The 16,802-nt window shown below is 35.7% G+C and overlaps 1 protein-coding gene across 1 annotated transcript; it reads right to left on the minus strand.

The window, feature by feature from the left end:
• Window positions 1–1,490: 1,490 nt before the first annotated feature.
• On the minus strand, window positions 1,491–3,927 carry LOC109218691 (B3 domain-containing transcription factor VRN1-like). Its single transcript, XM_019383063.1, has 6 exons — window positions 3,591–3,927; window positions 3,031–3,116; window positions 2,551–2,602; window positions 2,125–2,295; window positions 1,841–2,016; window positions 1,491–1,760 (listed from the first exon to the last, which is right to left on the minus strand). The coding sequence occupies exons 1-6, from the start codon at window positions 3,925–3,927 to the stop codon at window positions 1,491–1,493; spliced, it is 1,092 nt and encodes a 363-aa protein (XP_019238608.1).
• Between the last annotated feature and the right edge of the window lie 12,875 nt (window positions 3,928–16,802).

The raw sequence follows: 16,802 nt of genomic DNA on the forward strand, positions 1-16,802 counted from the left end.
CAACTTTGAAGCAAAATTTTCTGTAAAAAGTAAAAAGTCTGTCTTTTGATATATTTCGTATCACTTTTCTATCGCAAATAAATTCGAGGGACTTCTTAGACTTGAGTATTCTGAAGATATAACCAGTATTTATCAGTATAGGAAAGCTTCAGCTTCCTCATGAAGTACAAGGTACTTATATGAAAAATATATTTTGGTGCCCAAGTAGTCCAAAAAGGAACAGGTTTGGACCACTACTGAGAAGATCAAATACCAAAATCAAAATACACATTTGAAAACCAAGTACATAAGTAAATTCAAAGCCAACGGAACCAAATACAGTGATTCATGAATCAGGATTTCACTTTATATCTCAACGGGTGTAGCAGCAAGTAGTATTAGTTAGCAATCCAGGTAGTTGAAGGTCTCACAATTCACAAATATTCCTCTGCTTCTTCTGCTTTTGTTTATAGGTGATAGGAACCTCAGTATTTTCATGACTTAATTTCAGGTGCGGTCGGACCTATTTTTTCATTTTAAATTTTGTGATTACATTGGGAGATATGAAATTAGCACCCAATCTCAAAAGGTAGCAAATCGCAGTTGACTACTCATGAGTCATGACCTAAAAATTCTGAGTCCGCCCCCTGCCGTCTCGATACTACTCTTTATTTTAATATTTACGGAATTTTTTGCTTAAAAGTTAGGAAGATTAATTAATATGCTCAAACAAAAGCAGTTACTGTTCTAAAATTGGGTGCCTTCACAAGGTACTCAACTGAGACAGACATAAATAGAGCAAGATGAACATGAATTCATATCTCAACTTGCTTTGAATTGAGACCTAATTATCCTTCTTCCTTGCACTATTTTGAGAAGTTACTTGTTAGCAAGAACTTGTTGAGCGGACAACAGCACAAGATGTTTGGTTTCTTCCATTAGTTGGAATAAATCTGCTTCAATTTCGAAAATGTAAATGTTCGATGTTCTACACGAAGGACAATACTAAATTTATCATTTTGGTTAAAAAATCTAAAAATGGCTGTAGAGTTGCAAATAATTATCTTAGTGGCCAATAAAAATTGTCTAAGCAACAAACTCTATATATAATGCATAAAGCATATTAAAAACTATGAAGATGCATAGACATTAACACGCATATCCTGTTAATTCATTCAGAATAGGAACAACAAGCAGTTAGGAATAGGAAAAGAACCAATACAGTATTAAAAGTTAATTCAGTGTATCAGTTGGTTCTTTCCAAATTTCACATTGAACCATGTATCCGTTAATTAATTCCAAATTTCACATTGAACAATGTAATAGCACGTGAATGAAAAAATGAGGGGAAACCAAAAATAAATATGACAAAAAGTGTGATATTTAGGATGGAGAATTCAATACAAATTACTTGAGCTAGCTAATCTTAGAAACCTCCATTCAAGTTTTACTGGGTAATACTAGTTTCAGTTTAAACTACTTATCAGTAATGAAGAGTAATTACTGTTTGGTCAATCAGTTTCACGCATTGGCGTGCTCCCAGCTGCACGAAATATGGTGACATCTATAAAAAGCGGATTGCCTTCAATGACTTCAAATACACAAGCATCACCTAATTTTAACTTATTGTCCAGAACGAACTCCCTCCAACCACCTTTGATTTTAGCTTGTACTTGTCCAAGAGAGCATTTTACAGGCCAAGATCCCCTACCTGGAACACGAAGCACTAAGTTGCTGCAGTTCTCCCCGAAATATTTCCTAGCAAAGGTCAACCTTACGTACTGCCAAAAGAGATAAATTGAGTTTGAATAAATATGAGAGTATTGCAAAGTCTACGGATCAGTGACAGATTATAGCTTACCAGAATACCCGACGTATACGTAGGTTGCATAAGAGATATAAAGAATGGATTCTTAGACTTAAAAGCTTTTGCTCTTTGATATGCTATAGCCCACTCTTTGTATATTAATTTGGGCATTACCGTCTTCTTCACATCATAAACAGTCTTGGATTGTTGCTCAAACATAGTATTGCAGCCTTCAACATAAAGTTAAGATCATTGTGTTAATACATATTTATCATGTAAAAAGATGAGTGATTTCAGTTGTGTTCATATATAGTCAATAAGCCTTATAAAATACCAACTTTGGCCCTTTCTTGTGAAAGAATCTAAAGCGGCTTCCTCTGCATTTCCTTGTCTTTTTCTTTTGTTGGACTGTCCTACTGGACCATGGCCAACAGAATGCTCAACCATGTCTGGAATTTTTGCTAGGATCTCGAGAGAATGATCAGACTCGGCGGTGCATGTACGATGGGCTATCAAGAAAAATATGTTAGCAAGTCGGGTACCGAAGTCAAATAATGTTTAATTATTATATTATCACAACATTCTATTTCTTTTTTTGTTCCCAAATGCATGATTTTTTCTACACCAATAGTTCATGGAATACATCCTACCTTTCAATATAACACACACACACACACACTAATTTTCATTTTTCCCACAAAAACAACCTCAGCAAAACTTCCTAAGTTTAAACGACCTTTATTTGGCAGTAAATTTTAACAAACCTTTAATTTGTTGCAAACACACTCTTTTCATACCAAAAATCCAAATATCAATCTACATTCAGTTTTCAAAATGAAATGTACGCATTTGAAAAAGTAACTGACTACTTAATCCTTTCAAGACCAAACACAATTAAATCTTGACACCTTCCTAACGTGATATTCAATAGGTTTACAAGAAAGATACCGAAATTATCAAATCATCAACACGAGCGTTAGCGCCCCTAGCAGGGAATCCCCAACAGTCTAAATAGTGATGTTTTAGTTTATTTCAAAATGGAACCAAAAGAAAATAAGTGCATGCATTATAGTATTGTTATTGCAAGGAACGAACTGCATAAAGAAATTAAAATGTGGTGTTTTTAATTTCTTTTATCTGTTTTCCTATGGCTTCGAGCCTCTTGCATTGTTTACTTATGTCTCCCATCCTGGTAAAGGTGGAGAAATAACACATAAGGAGATAAACCATAATTGCTGGTGCACCGGAGCTTCATAAGAAACAGCTGATGATGCCATGATCCCCATATCAGACCTTTTCCTATAGATATTAACAGGAAGTTGGACAGGTTCTGCATACACCGAAATGTCCATACAGAGAAAATTTGCATGATTCCCAACCTATCTATTTTCTCCCATTTTGGAGAAAGGAAATAGCAGAATACCAGTCAAATATATATGAGAACTTGCAAACATAATTGGACTTCTTCTGGTACTACTTCCCACATGTACAAAACTTGCAAACCTGACCGTTCTACCAAATGATGTTTCTCCCACATGTACAAAACTTATCTATTTCCTCAAAAAGTTAAGATCAAGTATCAGACTCCAAAATGACATCAACGCTGAAGATTATGTAGGAAAACCGAGGTAACTGATATATCATACACTTAACTAATCATAACAAATAATGGTGACATTTATCAAGTAATCAACAAGAGCGACAGCCCCACTAGCAAGAACTCCCCATCAGTCTAAATTGTGATGTTCTAATTTTTTTTAAAAACTTGCATGCAAAATATGAACCAAAAGAAAATATGTGTTACCTGATGACTCGTTTTGCTTTGTTTTAACTTTCGTGGCGTGTTCCTCTTCCTCGGAACTACTGAGTTCATCAAAAGGGGGAAGGTTTCTACAACATTTCTTTGTGTAGGGCTGGACATGGAACATCGATTTATCAATGAGATAGAAGAACAAGATGTCCCCTAGCTCCAGCTTGTGATACTCCACAAACTGTGGCCACTCTCCTTCACATATGTTGTACTTACTAGACCTTTCCTCCCTCACTATCTTTGCTTCCCACAAAGTCCCTGCTTCATCCGTTTTCAGTAAGCATTGCTTCGCTAACATCTTCTTGTTCTCTTTCACGAAAGCCACCGGCATTTGCTAACAAAAGCAGATCATCAAAACAAACATTAACAAAATAGGAATACAGATAAACAAAAAGATAAGAAAAAAACTTACTATTCTATCCATAAACCCTTCATTAAGTAAATGAATGCGAAAGGAAGGATGTGTGTCCGGATCCACTTGCATTTTGAGACTTGTAAGAGACAGACAGAAGAAGGCGAGGATTGCTAGTGGAGAAAGAAGCTAAGGAAGGAGAAACAACAAGGCCAAAATTGAAGAGCAACTTCAAGAATAAATGGTAATGTTCCTAATGTGATCCGTTTTTACTTTGATACCTCACCCCAATTTCTGCTTACTACTGCAGCAGCTACGTGATTCCTTTTCCGTGTAAAAGGGCCATGAATATTTTTCCAGAAAATTTCCACTTTAATGCCAATTATACCCTTTGTGAAAAGTGGGACAAATTTTCAATTTCATTATACCCTTCCTAGTCATAACTCATATCACAATGTAGCTGTACTATCCGCAGCTAAAAATGCGTGTATACCTTCTTTCACTATATATTTTCACACCTATACATAGCCAAGATAATGGGCATTTTACCATTCAAAACATGTGGTGCGGCGGATGAGGCTATTCTTCCCTTAACTGTAGGTCTTGGGTTCGAGCTTTTAGTATGAAAAAATTCTTGGTAGGGAGCGCTTCCCTCCGAATGGGGCCCTACGAGGCACGAATTCGGATATAGTCGGACTCCAATACGAGTACTGGACACCGTATGAGAAACCAAAAAAAAAATATCATAGGCAATTTCTTTCTCATAACAAGTGTGTGTGTATATATATATACATATACATATATATATATATATATATATATATATATATATTAAAGCACGAATGCCATTAGCGAAATATCGTTCGTCTTTTTTACCCTTTAAAAACATATTTCACACTAGACAAAATAGTAATTAACTATTCCCTATTATTTATGAATAATTATTTAATTATTTCACTAATATTTAGTACTTAGAAATCAACTAAACTTTATGTTTTGAATCTTTCTTTACTTAAAATAGGTAAGACAACATATTTGTAGAAGGAAAGTAACCGCCGAAAGAATTGAAGTAGGAATTAAAGTTCCGCATACTTAGAACTCTTTTTAGGTTATTCTATGTAGTGATGCATAACCAATTATTTTTTATAATTTTATTATTTTAGTAAAAAGCAATTTAATCGACATAGAATAAATAGAAAATTACACATAAAGTCTCGTGAACATAGAACTCCTTCTAAGTTTTTATTCTAATGTGATCCATTAGTACTCTTTTAATGTGACTATTTCAAAGGGTATTTACAATTCACCTTGCAACAAATAACCTTAAAAAAATTAAAGGCTTAAAATATCCGTACAACTTAAAGTGTACACGTACATTTGAAATTTACTAATTAAAATATGTCATAATTTTAAATCTAAAAATACTGAAGTTTGTATATATCTGCCACTAAGTTTACAAAAGTTTTTTTTTACAAATATCTATAAATATTTATGAGTAAAACAAATATCTGTAGATAGAACTGACAGGACTATATTTTAAACTATAATTCACAGTTATAATAAACAATATAATATTTTGTAAATTTTTGTTGTAAACATATACATATTAAAGCACAAACCCAATTTGATAGGTGAAACATAGACAAGATACTAAAATGTATGTACCATAATAAATTGTCGTATTTCTTATAAGAAATTTAAGGTAACTATAAGTTTTTTATCCTATCTATACCATATTAAAAGCACAGAGGCCCTTAGCTAAATTTGCTTCGCCATTTTCCCCCTTTAAACATAGAGTTTACACCGGATAAAAGTCATTTAATAATTTTTTTCTAAATCCTTGCTTATTTGAATTATGTAAAAAAAAGTCCTACAATTTAGGACTTTAAAATCAATTAAAATTTTAATTTATAAATATTCTTTTCTTATTTAAAGTATGTTATCACAAACTATATTTACGAATCCTCATATTAAGACTTTGAAGTCAATTAAGATATTTATTAAACAGAAGCTTTATCTATTGTATATTTATATTTTTCAATATTAGGAATACAATTATATTCCTTAACAAAATAATATCTTGACATACAATATTTTAGAGCAAAAATTAAAGTCCAAAAAAGTCATACAAAATCTAAAAGGACTTACATAATCCGAAAGTATTCCTACTCAATCTTTTTTTAAGAACTTTTTTTGTTCTAGAATTATCCAAATTCTAGATAAATCAATATATATATATATATATATATATATATATATATATATATATATATATATATATATATATATATATATATATATATATATATATATCATAACGAAATTCATAGGTACATTTTTGGTTGGATAAAATTGTAAATACAAATACAGTTTAATTTTTACAAAACCTTAAATTTCCATATGGCAAAAAAAAAAAAGAAAAGAATAAGTTGAAACTCCTTCAATAATTATATCCCTAACAAAGAGCGATTGTCATTGGTTTAAAAAGGGAAAAGAAATTAGTTAATATTCCTATTAAGGAAAGTCAAAATTGTCGTAGGTTCAAAAGGTAAAAAAGAATAAGAGACCAAGAAGAAAACTTAAATGTAACATATTTATCAAATATCTTTATAGAAAACAACTTCTTAAATTAGAATTTTAAAAGCGTTATCTGCTGAAGTTACGAAGGAAGAATGATAAATTTTGAATTTAAGTGATGAAATCATAAAACTAGAACAACTTTTTAATTGAATACATTGACGAATTATTGAGAACTTCTTTTTTTTATTTTATATAAAATAAAAAAATCAGCAGCAGTTTCTTTTTTTATTGAGTTAAGTACATAGGATCAACATTTATCATTTTCAGGAATATAAACTTTTATTTTATAGTTCAGACACAATATTTCAATATAATATCTATACGACTTTTTAGAATTCTTTTATCCATATAAATAGTGTACACGCGCAACGTGCGTATCGTAAGAGAGAGAGTGTACAAGCGTTAAGTATTAAATTAGAAATTAAAATCACTTATTTTGCACAAAATAATTTTTTTTTTTAAAACTCCATGTTCACCCAAAGAGAATACTATTTTCTTTTAGTACTCCTAGTATATATATGTTAATCTAGGAAAAATATATGATACAAATTTTTTCCTAATATTACATACTAACCGTAAAACAAAGAAAAGTATATTTATTTTCGGTATATTATATTAGAATTAATTATGCCAATACAATCAACCAAACGAACATAGTAATCCTTTTCTTCTCATAAAAAACTAGCTCAACAAAAATGTGCTTTCAATTTATATCAATAATCTGAATTGATGCTAAAAATGAATCAACTTAATTTTATATAAAATGGAAAAAAAGTAATGAGGGAAATACATGTGGGGTCCATCCCCATTAAATAATAAAAAAAGGGGCAAGAAATAATGATGCCAAATCCAGATTTGGTTGAGGGAAATCTACAAGATTTCAATTGGAGATGGTGGGCGTCAAAATATTGCAAATTGTTAACCAATCTTCATTCCGATTGGTCCAAATGGGAGGTGTCATCGCTTATATAAGGAGAGCTCACACCAATCTCAGACCAAAATATATGTGAGAGTTATAGTGCAGCGTGAGATATTCACAGACAGTGTAGTCTGTGTGGGAAAATAGAGAGGTGGAACTTAAAAAGAGGGTTATTTCTTTTAAGTGTATAGTGGCCCCTGGAGTATTTTACTCGGACTACTGGGCGTAAATTCCTTATTATAGTGGATTACTTTGCTCCTCTCGGACTCGTTGTTTTTTCCCTTATTTAGAAGGGTTTTCCACATTTAAAGTCTTTGTGTCCTTGTTGTTCTTTTTTATTCTTGTTGATTACTGTATCTCGGTACTACATTATTGTTTCGCTATTATTACCTTGAATATTATTTCTGTGTGTGGGGAGGGGGGGTGTTTATTCCCAACAACTGGTATCAGAACATAGGTTCTGCTCGTTCACAGAAATACTGTTCACGTTCGGTAGTACTGTACTCAGTGAATAAAATGCGCGGAGTAAAGTACGAGGTAGTAAAATCAATGGAGATAGCGGTTTCTCAATATGGCAAAGAAGGATGAGGGATCTGCTCATCCAACTAGGATTACCATGAAAGCTGAGGATTGGGCTTACTTGGATGAAAAGGCTCCTAGTGCAATCAGGTTGCACTTTTCAGATGATGTGGTAAACAACATCATCGACGGCAAACATTACCTTTGCGGCGGGCTGCTCCCCGTAGATCGTTTTAATTCCTTCTAGCGTTAGGAATTTTAACACCAGGTGAAGGATCGAGGGCACAACTCTCATGTAGATCCACGGTCTCCCGAACGGAGCGTTATACCTCATGTCCCCTTCGATCACATAAAACTTGGTCTCCTGGGTGGTTCCAACTGCGTTTACCGGTAACGTTATTTCTCCCTTAGTAGTTTCACAAGTCATGTTGCCATTCAGCACTCGGGCAGCAGGCACGATTTGGTCCTGTAGGCCGAGTTTTTCTACGACCCTCGATCGAATGATGTTGGCCAAGCTACCTAGATCAATTAACACACGTTTAACTCGAGTTTTATTCATGAGTACAGATATTACCGGTGCATCATTATGGGGCTGCATGATTCCTTCTGCATCCTCGTCGTTGAAAGATAAAGTTCCTTCTAGTATGTAATCTCGAGTCCATTTCTCCCTCGTGATTGATACTTTGGTGCGCTTTAACATCGGACCTTGAGGAACATCAACCCCCCCAATGATCATATGAATGACGTGTTGAGGTTCCTCTTGCTCGTTTTGTTTATTGGAATCCCTATTTCTGAAATGATTCTTGGCTCGGTCACTCAGAAATTCCCGAAGATGTCTGTTGTCGAATAACCGGGCTACTTCTTCTCTCAATTGTCGACAATCTTTCGTTCTGTGGCCATGAGTTCCATGATATTTGCACATTTGGTTGGGATCACTTTGGGCTGGATCGCTTGTAAAGGTCGAGGCCATTTGGTATCTTTGATGTGTCCGATTGCCGATACGATAGCGGCTGCATCAACATTAAAATTGTATTAGGATAACCGTGGTGCTTTTTTGGGTCCGATAGGCCTATCGAAGCCGTTCTTGCTAATGAGTCCCCGAGAGCTCTGGCGTCGATCACTCCTCATTTCATTTCGTATAGTATTTTGCCTAGATCCGTTGCTCCTACGATCTCTATTATATGGCTTATATCGATCTCTGTTCGAACTCGCTTCTCGATCGATATCCCTCTTGATTCTGTTGACGGGTCTAATAGGATAAACGGACTCGGAAGGAACCCCAAGTTGGTCGTCTTCGACCCTGATCTTCGATTGATACTGTTTATGCACATCGGCCCAAGTAACAACCGGGTACTCTATCAAATTCTGCTTCAACTGCTTCGAAGACACCAAGCTTCGAACATTTAGTCCTTGGGTGAAAGCTTGAACAGCCCTATCGTCGGCGACTGGTGGCAGGACCATCCATTCCATTTGAAATCGGGACACGAATTCTCTAAGCATTTCATTGTCCTTCTGCCTTACCTTTAAAAGGTCCGATTTCCTAGTTTCAACCTTGATGGCTCCGGCGTGTGCCTTAAGGAAAGAATCTGCAAGCTAGCAAATAAGTCAATAGAATTAGGTGGTAAATTGTGGTACCATATCATAGCCCCCTTTGACAGGGTCTCTCCGAACTTCTTTAGCAAGACAGATTCGATCCCATCATCATCTAGATCATTCCCTTGATAGCATATGTGTAAGAGGTAACATGCTCGTTTGGATCGGTCGTTCCGTTGTATTTAGAAATTTTGGGCACTCAGAACTTCTTGGGGATCGGCTTGGGAGCCGCGCACGGGGCGTAGGGGGACCAGACCCTTCAATATCGGTGGTGCCCCCGGGATTTGATCAACCCTGGAGTTATAAGTTTCCACCTTCTTATCGTTTACCTCGATCTTCTTTTCCCCCGACACAATTTGTTTTGTCAGTTCTTCGAGCATCTTCATGATTGCAGGATCGGTCCCCGATTCTTTCTTGTTCGATTTTCTCGAAACCGATTCGACCCTGTAGACAACTTCCTGTGACGGCTCAGGCTCGATCCTGCTCGGTTGGTGATTCTGGTTTTGGAGCTGGCCTATCGCTGCCTGTTGAGCCTGCAATATTTCGAAGATCACCCACAGGGTGATCCCGCCATCTTCGCCGCCATGTGTGCTTTGAGCGGCTGATCGAATGTCCCTGCGGACGCTGCCCTCGGGATCGACAACCAAATTTGCGTTGAGGGTTACATGTGAGTTGACATCGATTGGATCAACAGCCGAAACTCCATCGAGATCGACGGGGGGTACGTCGTTCCCTGGTGCTATGTTATCATTCGCCGTGGTGGACGAAATCATTGTCAAGGTGAAGGGGTGCTGACTGAGAGTTCGACATTTTGACCCTGGAATCAAAGATACTTCAAAGAACAAGTGAAAAATAGTGTGTGTTATAAAAGTTTGTACCGAGTAATCACTATTATCCTTAGCCCTACGGTGGGCGCCAAACTGTTTACCCTCGAAAATGGATAATAATTGAATTTATACGCGGCATTAAGGATACGATATAACTTGGTACAAATTGAGAAGACAGATTAATATTGAAATTGACGATAAGAGAATAAATGCAAACCACTCAAATGTTCCTCGATGCAACGTAAGCCCTAGTGAAAATGTATTACGTAAGATGTTTCAAGTTATCGGTGGTAGATTATAGATCAACATTGAGGTGAATCAACAATAGATGGATAAAAGTTACAAAATATGAGATAAGATTAGGCCGCCATTCTTAAGATAAATAGTAATGAGGAAGCATTAAAGGACTTAGATTTATACATATATGATAAGCAACAGGAGTAACCTGGAGTTTGGTAGCAGACTTCAGTAACAATAAACTGAAGTAAGAGTTATGGTATAGTATGACCTAGTTAGATGTAATAAAGCCATAGACGCCCAGAGGGACAGCTTGTCATAATTCTATATATGTTCACAAAGTGAGACCTAGAAATTGGCTAAACGCTGGAGGAAAAAGGAGAGAAGAGTCGATAGGCGCACATACAAGGACAAAGTCGTACAGACTACATGATAGAAGGTAGCAATAGTTACGAGATTGGAAGAATTCCAACCACAAGTCGTGGTTTGAGAAAGAGGCCTAAAGGGGGGAATGCCCTGACCTTTGGATTTATTCACAGAACAGTTGCCTAGATGGCAAGGAGAATATTAAAGTATTCGCAAGAGCTATAGGTTATGAGAATGATAACTGCATCAGTCAATATTCGAGGACGAATGTTCCAAAAGGGGAAAATGATGTTACACTCCATGTTTTCGTACGTGAAAGTACGCCGTAATGTTACATCTCGCATTTTCGTACATTAAAGTTTCGTCGTAAGTTAATCGACGTAGGCTCGGGAATGAGTTTATTTTTTAGATTATAAGTATTTATGCTATTTATAATAGGTGATAAGTATGTGCCGTGAAGGTTAGAGGGTAAACAAGTCAAAGAAAATGAGTTTCGTTGGAGATTGTCAATTTGGGATAAAATACGGTCTAAGCTATAATACCCGGTATCTATGGACTAGTGCCATACAAGGTACCACATGACCATGATAGTAAGGTATATAAAGTGTGTTAAAAGTGATTAATATTTTGAGTAATTTGAGATAATTCTTAATTATGTGGATAATGGATTAATTATTAATTTTTGTGGGAAATTAGTAAATTAATTAGAAATTAGTGACATAAATCTTTGGTGAAGACATCACCCCACATGGCAGCAAATGGGGTTCTTAATCAAGCCAAATGGTGACTCTTAGTTTATGTAACTAGGTGGCATATTTAGGGAAATTTGTTGGCTAGGTCATCATATAAAGTGGGGCCCACACCTATAATAAGAAACCTCCATAATTCATTAAGGGGAGATGGATGAAGGCTTCAACAAGTAAAGGATGAGATCTTTAACAAAGTAACAGATGTAGCTTCAAAAATTCTTATGAACCCCTACAACGTAATAGCAACGGGATTTGCAATTCTAAGGGAGCCAGTATAACCTTTCTCAAGAATATCATACGGACTTTTCCTACTTCGATCTCGCCCTTACGTGTTTTGTCGTAATTGACGTGTGTTAGAGGGATTGTCAAGAGAATCGGCTCAGGTATGTTAAGGCTATCCCTTCTTTCCTTTTGGCATGATCCATATGATATAAACGAAACGAGCAAATGCACAACTTTCATAAATGATTCTATTCATAGAAGTACTAGGGTGCCTATGTTCTTGATTCCCTATGTGTCCTATTATTATATCATCTGTTTATGGGTCTCAAAAAATACGTGTTCATGATATTAATCGAAGGCATAATGATTTTATGACATTCCAAGAGATCTTATTGACTTACTTCAGTATGCACTGCATTCATTTATACATGTACATTGACCCGTTACTAGATAGCGTTATATACGTGTATATTATATGTATATGGGATATGGGGGAAAGGTTATGGCGTTATATACGCACCACCACCTGATCAGCTGGTATACGTTGATGATTTTGCCCATATTGGCCGAGATGATATGATGGGATGCCCTCAGAGGCTTGATGATGTTATGTACGCATATACCTATGCATGATATGACATTTATACGCATATGCATGACATTATAAATGTTTCATGATTCACAGAGCTATTCAGACTTATAGGTTGAGAGTCTTTTCCTCCATGTTTCTTTCATGTTTACTATATACTGCTTTCATGCCTTACATACTTAGTACTTTATTTGTATTGACGTCCCTTTTGCCTGGGGACGTTGCGTTTCATGCTCGCAGGTCCCGATAGACAGGTTGAGAGTCCTCCAAGTAGCCTATCAGCTCAGCGGAAGGTGTTGGTTCACTCCATTTGCTTCAGAGTTGCCTATTTGGTCAGTATGATTTGGACATGTATTGATTGGTATGGCGGGGCCTTGTCCCGACCTTTATGATATTTATGTACTCTTAGAGGCTTGTAGACAAATGTCATGTATATGGATACTTGTATGGCATTGTCGGCCTATGTTTTGAGTATACAAATGATCATATCGGCCTTTATAGGCCCGTACGTCATATGTATAAGTCGGTATATCATGTTGGGTCGTCCTATTCGAGTATTCCCTCATGTTTTATTCTAGTTATCTCATGACAGCCTTTCCGGCTCATTTACCTATGATAGTATGACACGAAAGATACCTTATGTTGGTACTCGGTTGAGTAACCGGGTGCCCGTCGCGGCCCATCGGTTTGGGTCGTGACAGAAGTGGTATTAGAGCAGTTCTGTCCTAGGGAGTCTATCCATATACATGAGGGAAAATAGAGAGTGTAAGCGATATTGTAGTGAGGTGAGAATCTTAAAAGAGGGTTATTTTTTTTGAGTGTATAGTTGTCCCTGGAGTATTTTACTCGGACTATTGGGTGTAAAATTTCTTATTATAGTGGATTACTTTGCTCCTCTCGGACTCATAGTTTTTTCCCTTATTCAGAAGGGTTTTCCACGTTAAAAGTCTTTGTGTCCTTGTTGTTCTTTTTTATTCTTGTTGATTACCGTATCTCGGTACTACACTATTGTTCCGCTGTTATTACCGTGAATATAATTTATGTGGGGGTTTATTCCCAACAATACCCACCCATTCAGAAATGCAGACTATATCAAAATTATTCTCATTGCATGAGAAATATAAGTCATACAGCAGTGTATAGTAAAGAAAGGAAAGGATTGGAAACATGCAACAGTACACAACTTTTTCTTTTGGTACAGTCATGATGAAAAATGGGAATTGGGAACCCAGTAACGTGAATAGTCTGTTGATAGTTCTCATGAGTACTGTCCAATTAGCCGCTAGCAGTGAGAAAGCATTTGAATAATGTAATTTTGTTATTTGTAAATAATGAACTTTAAATTGAAAATTTTGTTTAAAGAGTAATTCAAGTTAAATGGAGTGACGGTACAGTCACAAAATTTTGTAACAGAAATTTATAACCTAATATAATTAAAACTTTCAAACACATCTTTTAACTTTCAACTTCAAAAACCTTTGTGTTCTTTTTTCCTTTAAACTTCACTCAAAATAATGTCCAAAAGCCTACAAATTGGTAAGTTTGGGCAAAAATAATAGTTTCACCGTTGTGTGGTATCTTAACAGAAGTGGTTCAATCAAATGACATGAGCTTCAACAATGACTTGATTACAATAATGACAAACAAGAATTGAGATAAATGTAACAACAAATCAACTCATCAATTTGGATATGCTTTTAAGGTTGTGATGGTAACTTTTGCTATGCGGCTCAATGATGTTCGTTCAGCGCCCACGCCAACTTGCCAAACCTAGAAAGCCAAACAAAGAAGCAGTAAATTTGTGAAAAGAAGACACAGTCCATTCACATTGACTGCTAGCCAATTCAAGGATATGACAACGTGTTGGAAAAGTTTGATAAATTGTAATTTCCCTTGCAGATAATCTGAGAAAGGATAGGAAAAAGATATTGTACTCATTGTTGCGTGTCGCCATCCTTTTCCTTTTCCTTACTATACACGGTTTATATCACTTCTACTTCCGAGGAGAATAATTTGGTCTGAGGACTTTTGAATATGGTGATTGGCTGATGTTTTTTTTTCATTAATAAAAGTTAACTTGATTCAATTTTAGCATAATTTTGGATATATTTTTTAAATATAATAATTTGGTTTTGAAATATTGAACTAATTTCAGATTCGCCTTGCACGTTTCAAACCCGGGGAAGGAGGAAACGCATCCCACGAGAGATTTCACTTTCCCTGAAACATGAATTCGAGCAGGGATTCCATCTGTCCATTCACATCCTTAAAAATTCTGATTAATGTTGTAAATTCAAACCATATCTTTTTCCAACTTGTATATATACCAGTGTTTTCGGGGTGAGCTCTGGGGCGAGGTGCACCAAAAATATCCCGAGGTGATGGTGTGGGGCGAAAGTCTTAAGAGGCGTATGCCCAACAATTCGGGGCATACGGCCGGGCATTCAGGGCGGGGGCGAAGCCACCTTTTACAAAGGGTGGTCAATTGACCACCCTTCACCGAAATATTACGAAAATTACACTGTGTATATAAATAAAAACTGATTTTAAATATATAAAATATATATTGAACATCCTTTGTCAGGAATTTATTTTAGTTCTTTTAAGTTTGAACACCCTTGAAAACATTTCTGGCTTCACCACTGATTCAGGGCGTACGCCCGGGCGTTCGGGGAGTACGCCTAGGCTTGTGAGGCGTGTTTTTGTAGTGAGAATAAGCCCCAGCAAAGACTTTTTCAAATTAAAACATAACTTGTTGAATAAGTCCTCCATATATAATACCCAAATTTTCAAAAGTCAACTTGTAATTATTCAAACGTTTTAAAAAGGAAGTGAAATATATTAAATTTAAAAATCAAGACATTTTTTATTGATTGAAGCCCTAATTTAGGGTCTTTCCCAATTCTTTATCTTGTCCGCTAGTCTGCTAATATATCCCAAAAACAACGAATTTTCAATTTTTTTTACAAATACAAAAAAAATTTCATTCTCCTTCGTACCAGCAAGTTCAAAGTTCTAATTGCAAGTTAGTCATCCTTTTGGTTCTTCCATGTAGAAACACTTTATTCTTTTCGACTCAAGTTACTTGTGCTTGTACGTAGCGTATAATAGATTGTTTTGACTAGTTTTTTTGTGGGACGTGCGCACGCGCGCGCGCGCGCACACACACACACACACACATATATATATATATATATATATATATTCACATATTTATAGCTTTCTTTTAAATTTATGCAATTTTATCTGTTTATAAATATTTACTGTAATTATATATTTTATAAAATACTAAAAATTAAATACCCATGGGACTTAGGCCTCGCTGCGACATACTCACGCATTTTAAAACACTGATATATACATGTAAAACATAGAAATCTAATGGAGGGATCTCCTGAACTACGTACACAGTACTACAAGTTGTCCATTTTTCACATATTAGTACGTAGTAATTATTAATGTGCAATAAACGGAAGCATTGTGCCATTGGTAAAAAAATAGAGAAAATGCATAAAGACCCATTAAACTTATTCGGAAAAATTATTTATACATCTTAACTTTACGGGTGTCCTAACACCCCACTTCTTATTTAAGCTAAATTTAATACCTCCTTCAAAATACCGAACCACTCTTATGGTGGGCTGTGTTTAACACGCGCCATGTACTGCACTATTTTATTTTTTATTTACTGTTTCTATCTTTTTTTCATTTCATCTTCTCCATCTTCCTTCAACACTATTCTAGCAGCCCGCCACCATGGAAGGTAGTCACAGCAATTACCTCCATTAAACCCATAAACTCTATCTCTACAAAATCAAAACCACCTCCCCTGCCACTCCACACCCAAATCTAAAAGAAAAGGAGAAAAAATTTCTTGTACGAAAAATGGTATTAGCGAAGATCAAGCTCTCAAATCAAGTGTTAAAATTATTCCAACCTAAATCCATGACCCAATTGCTTAAGAGAACTTATATTTCTATCAAATCGAGGAGATTAAAGAGAGAACGTATGAGCAATGAAATGGAGTTTGTAAAGGTAGGTGAATATGGTGGGGGAAAAGAGGAGTGTGAATAGAGATTCAACAAGAAAAAGAGAAGCAAAAAATAAAACATGACTAGTTTCAAAGCATTGGGAGGAAGAGGATGGTAGGAGATGATAATGGCAAGCCAGTGGAGAACCATGGTCCATGGTTATGTAAAAACGAAGAAAGAGAAAAAGAAACGAAAAAGAAAAGAAAAATGAATAAGAAAAGA

This window comes from Nicotiana attenuata, unplaced genomic scaffold (genome assembly GCF_001879085.1).
Source record: "Nicotiana attenuata strain UT unplaced genomic scaffold, NIATTr2, whole genome shotgun sequence".
Lineage (NCBI taxonomy): Eukaryota > Viridiplantae > Streptophyta > Magnoliopsida > Solanales > Solanaceae > Nicotiana > Nicotiana attenuata.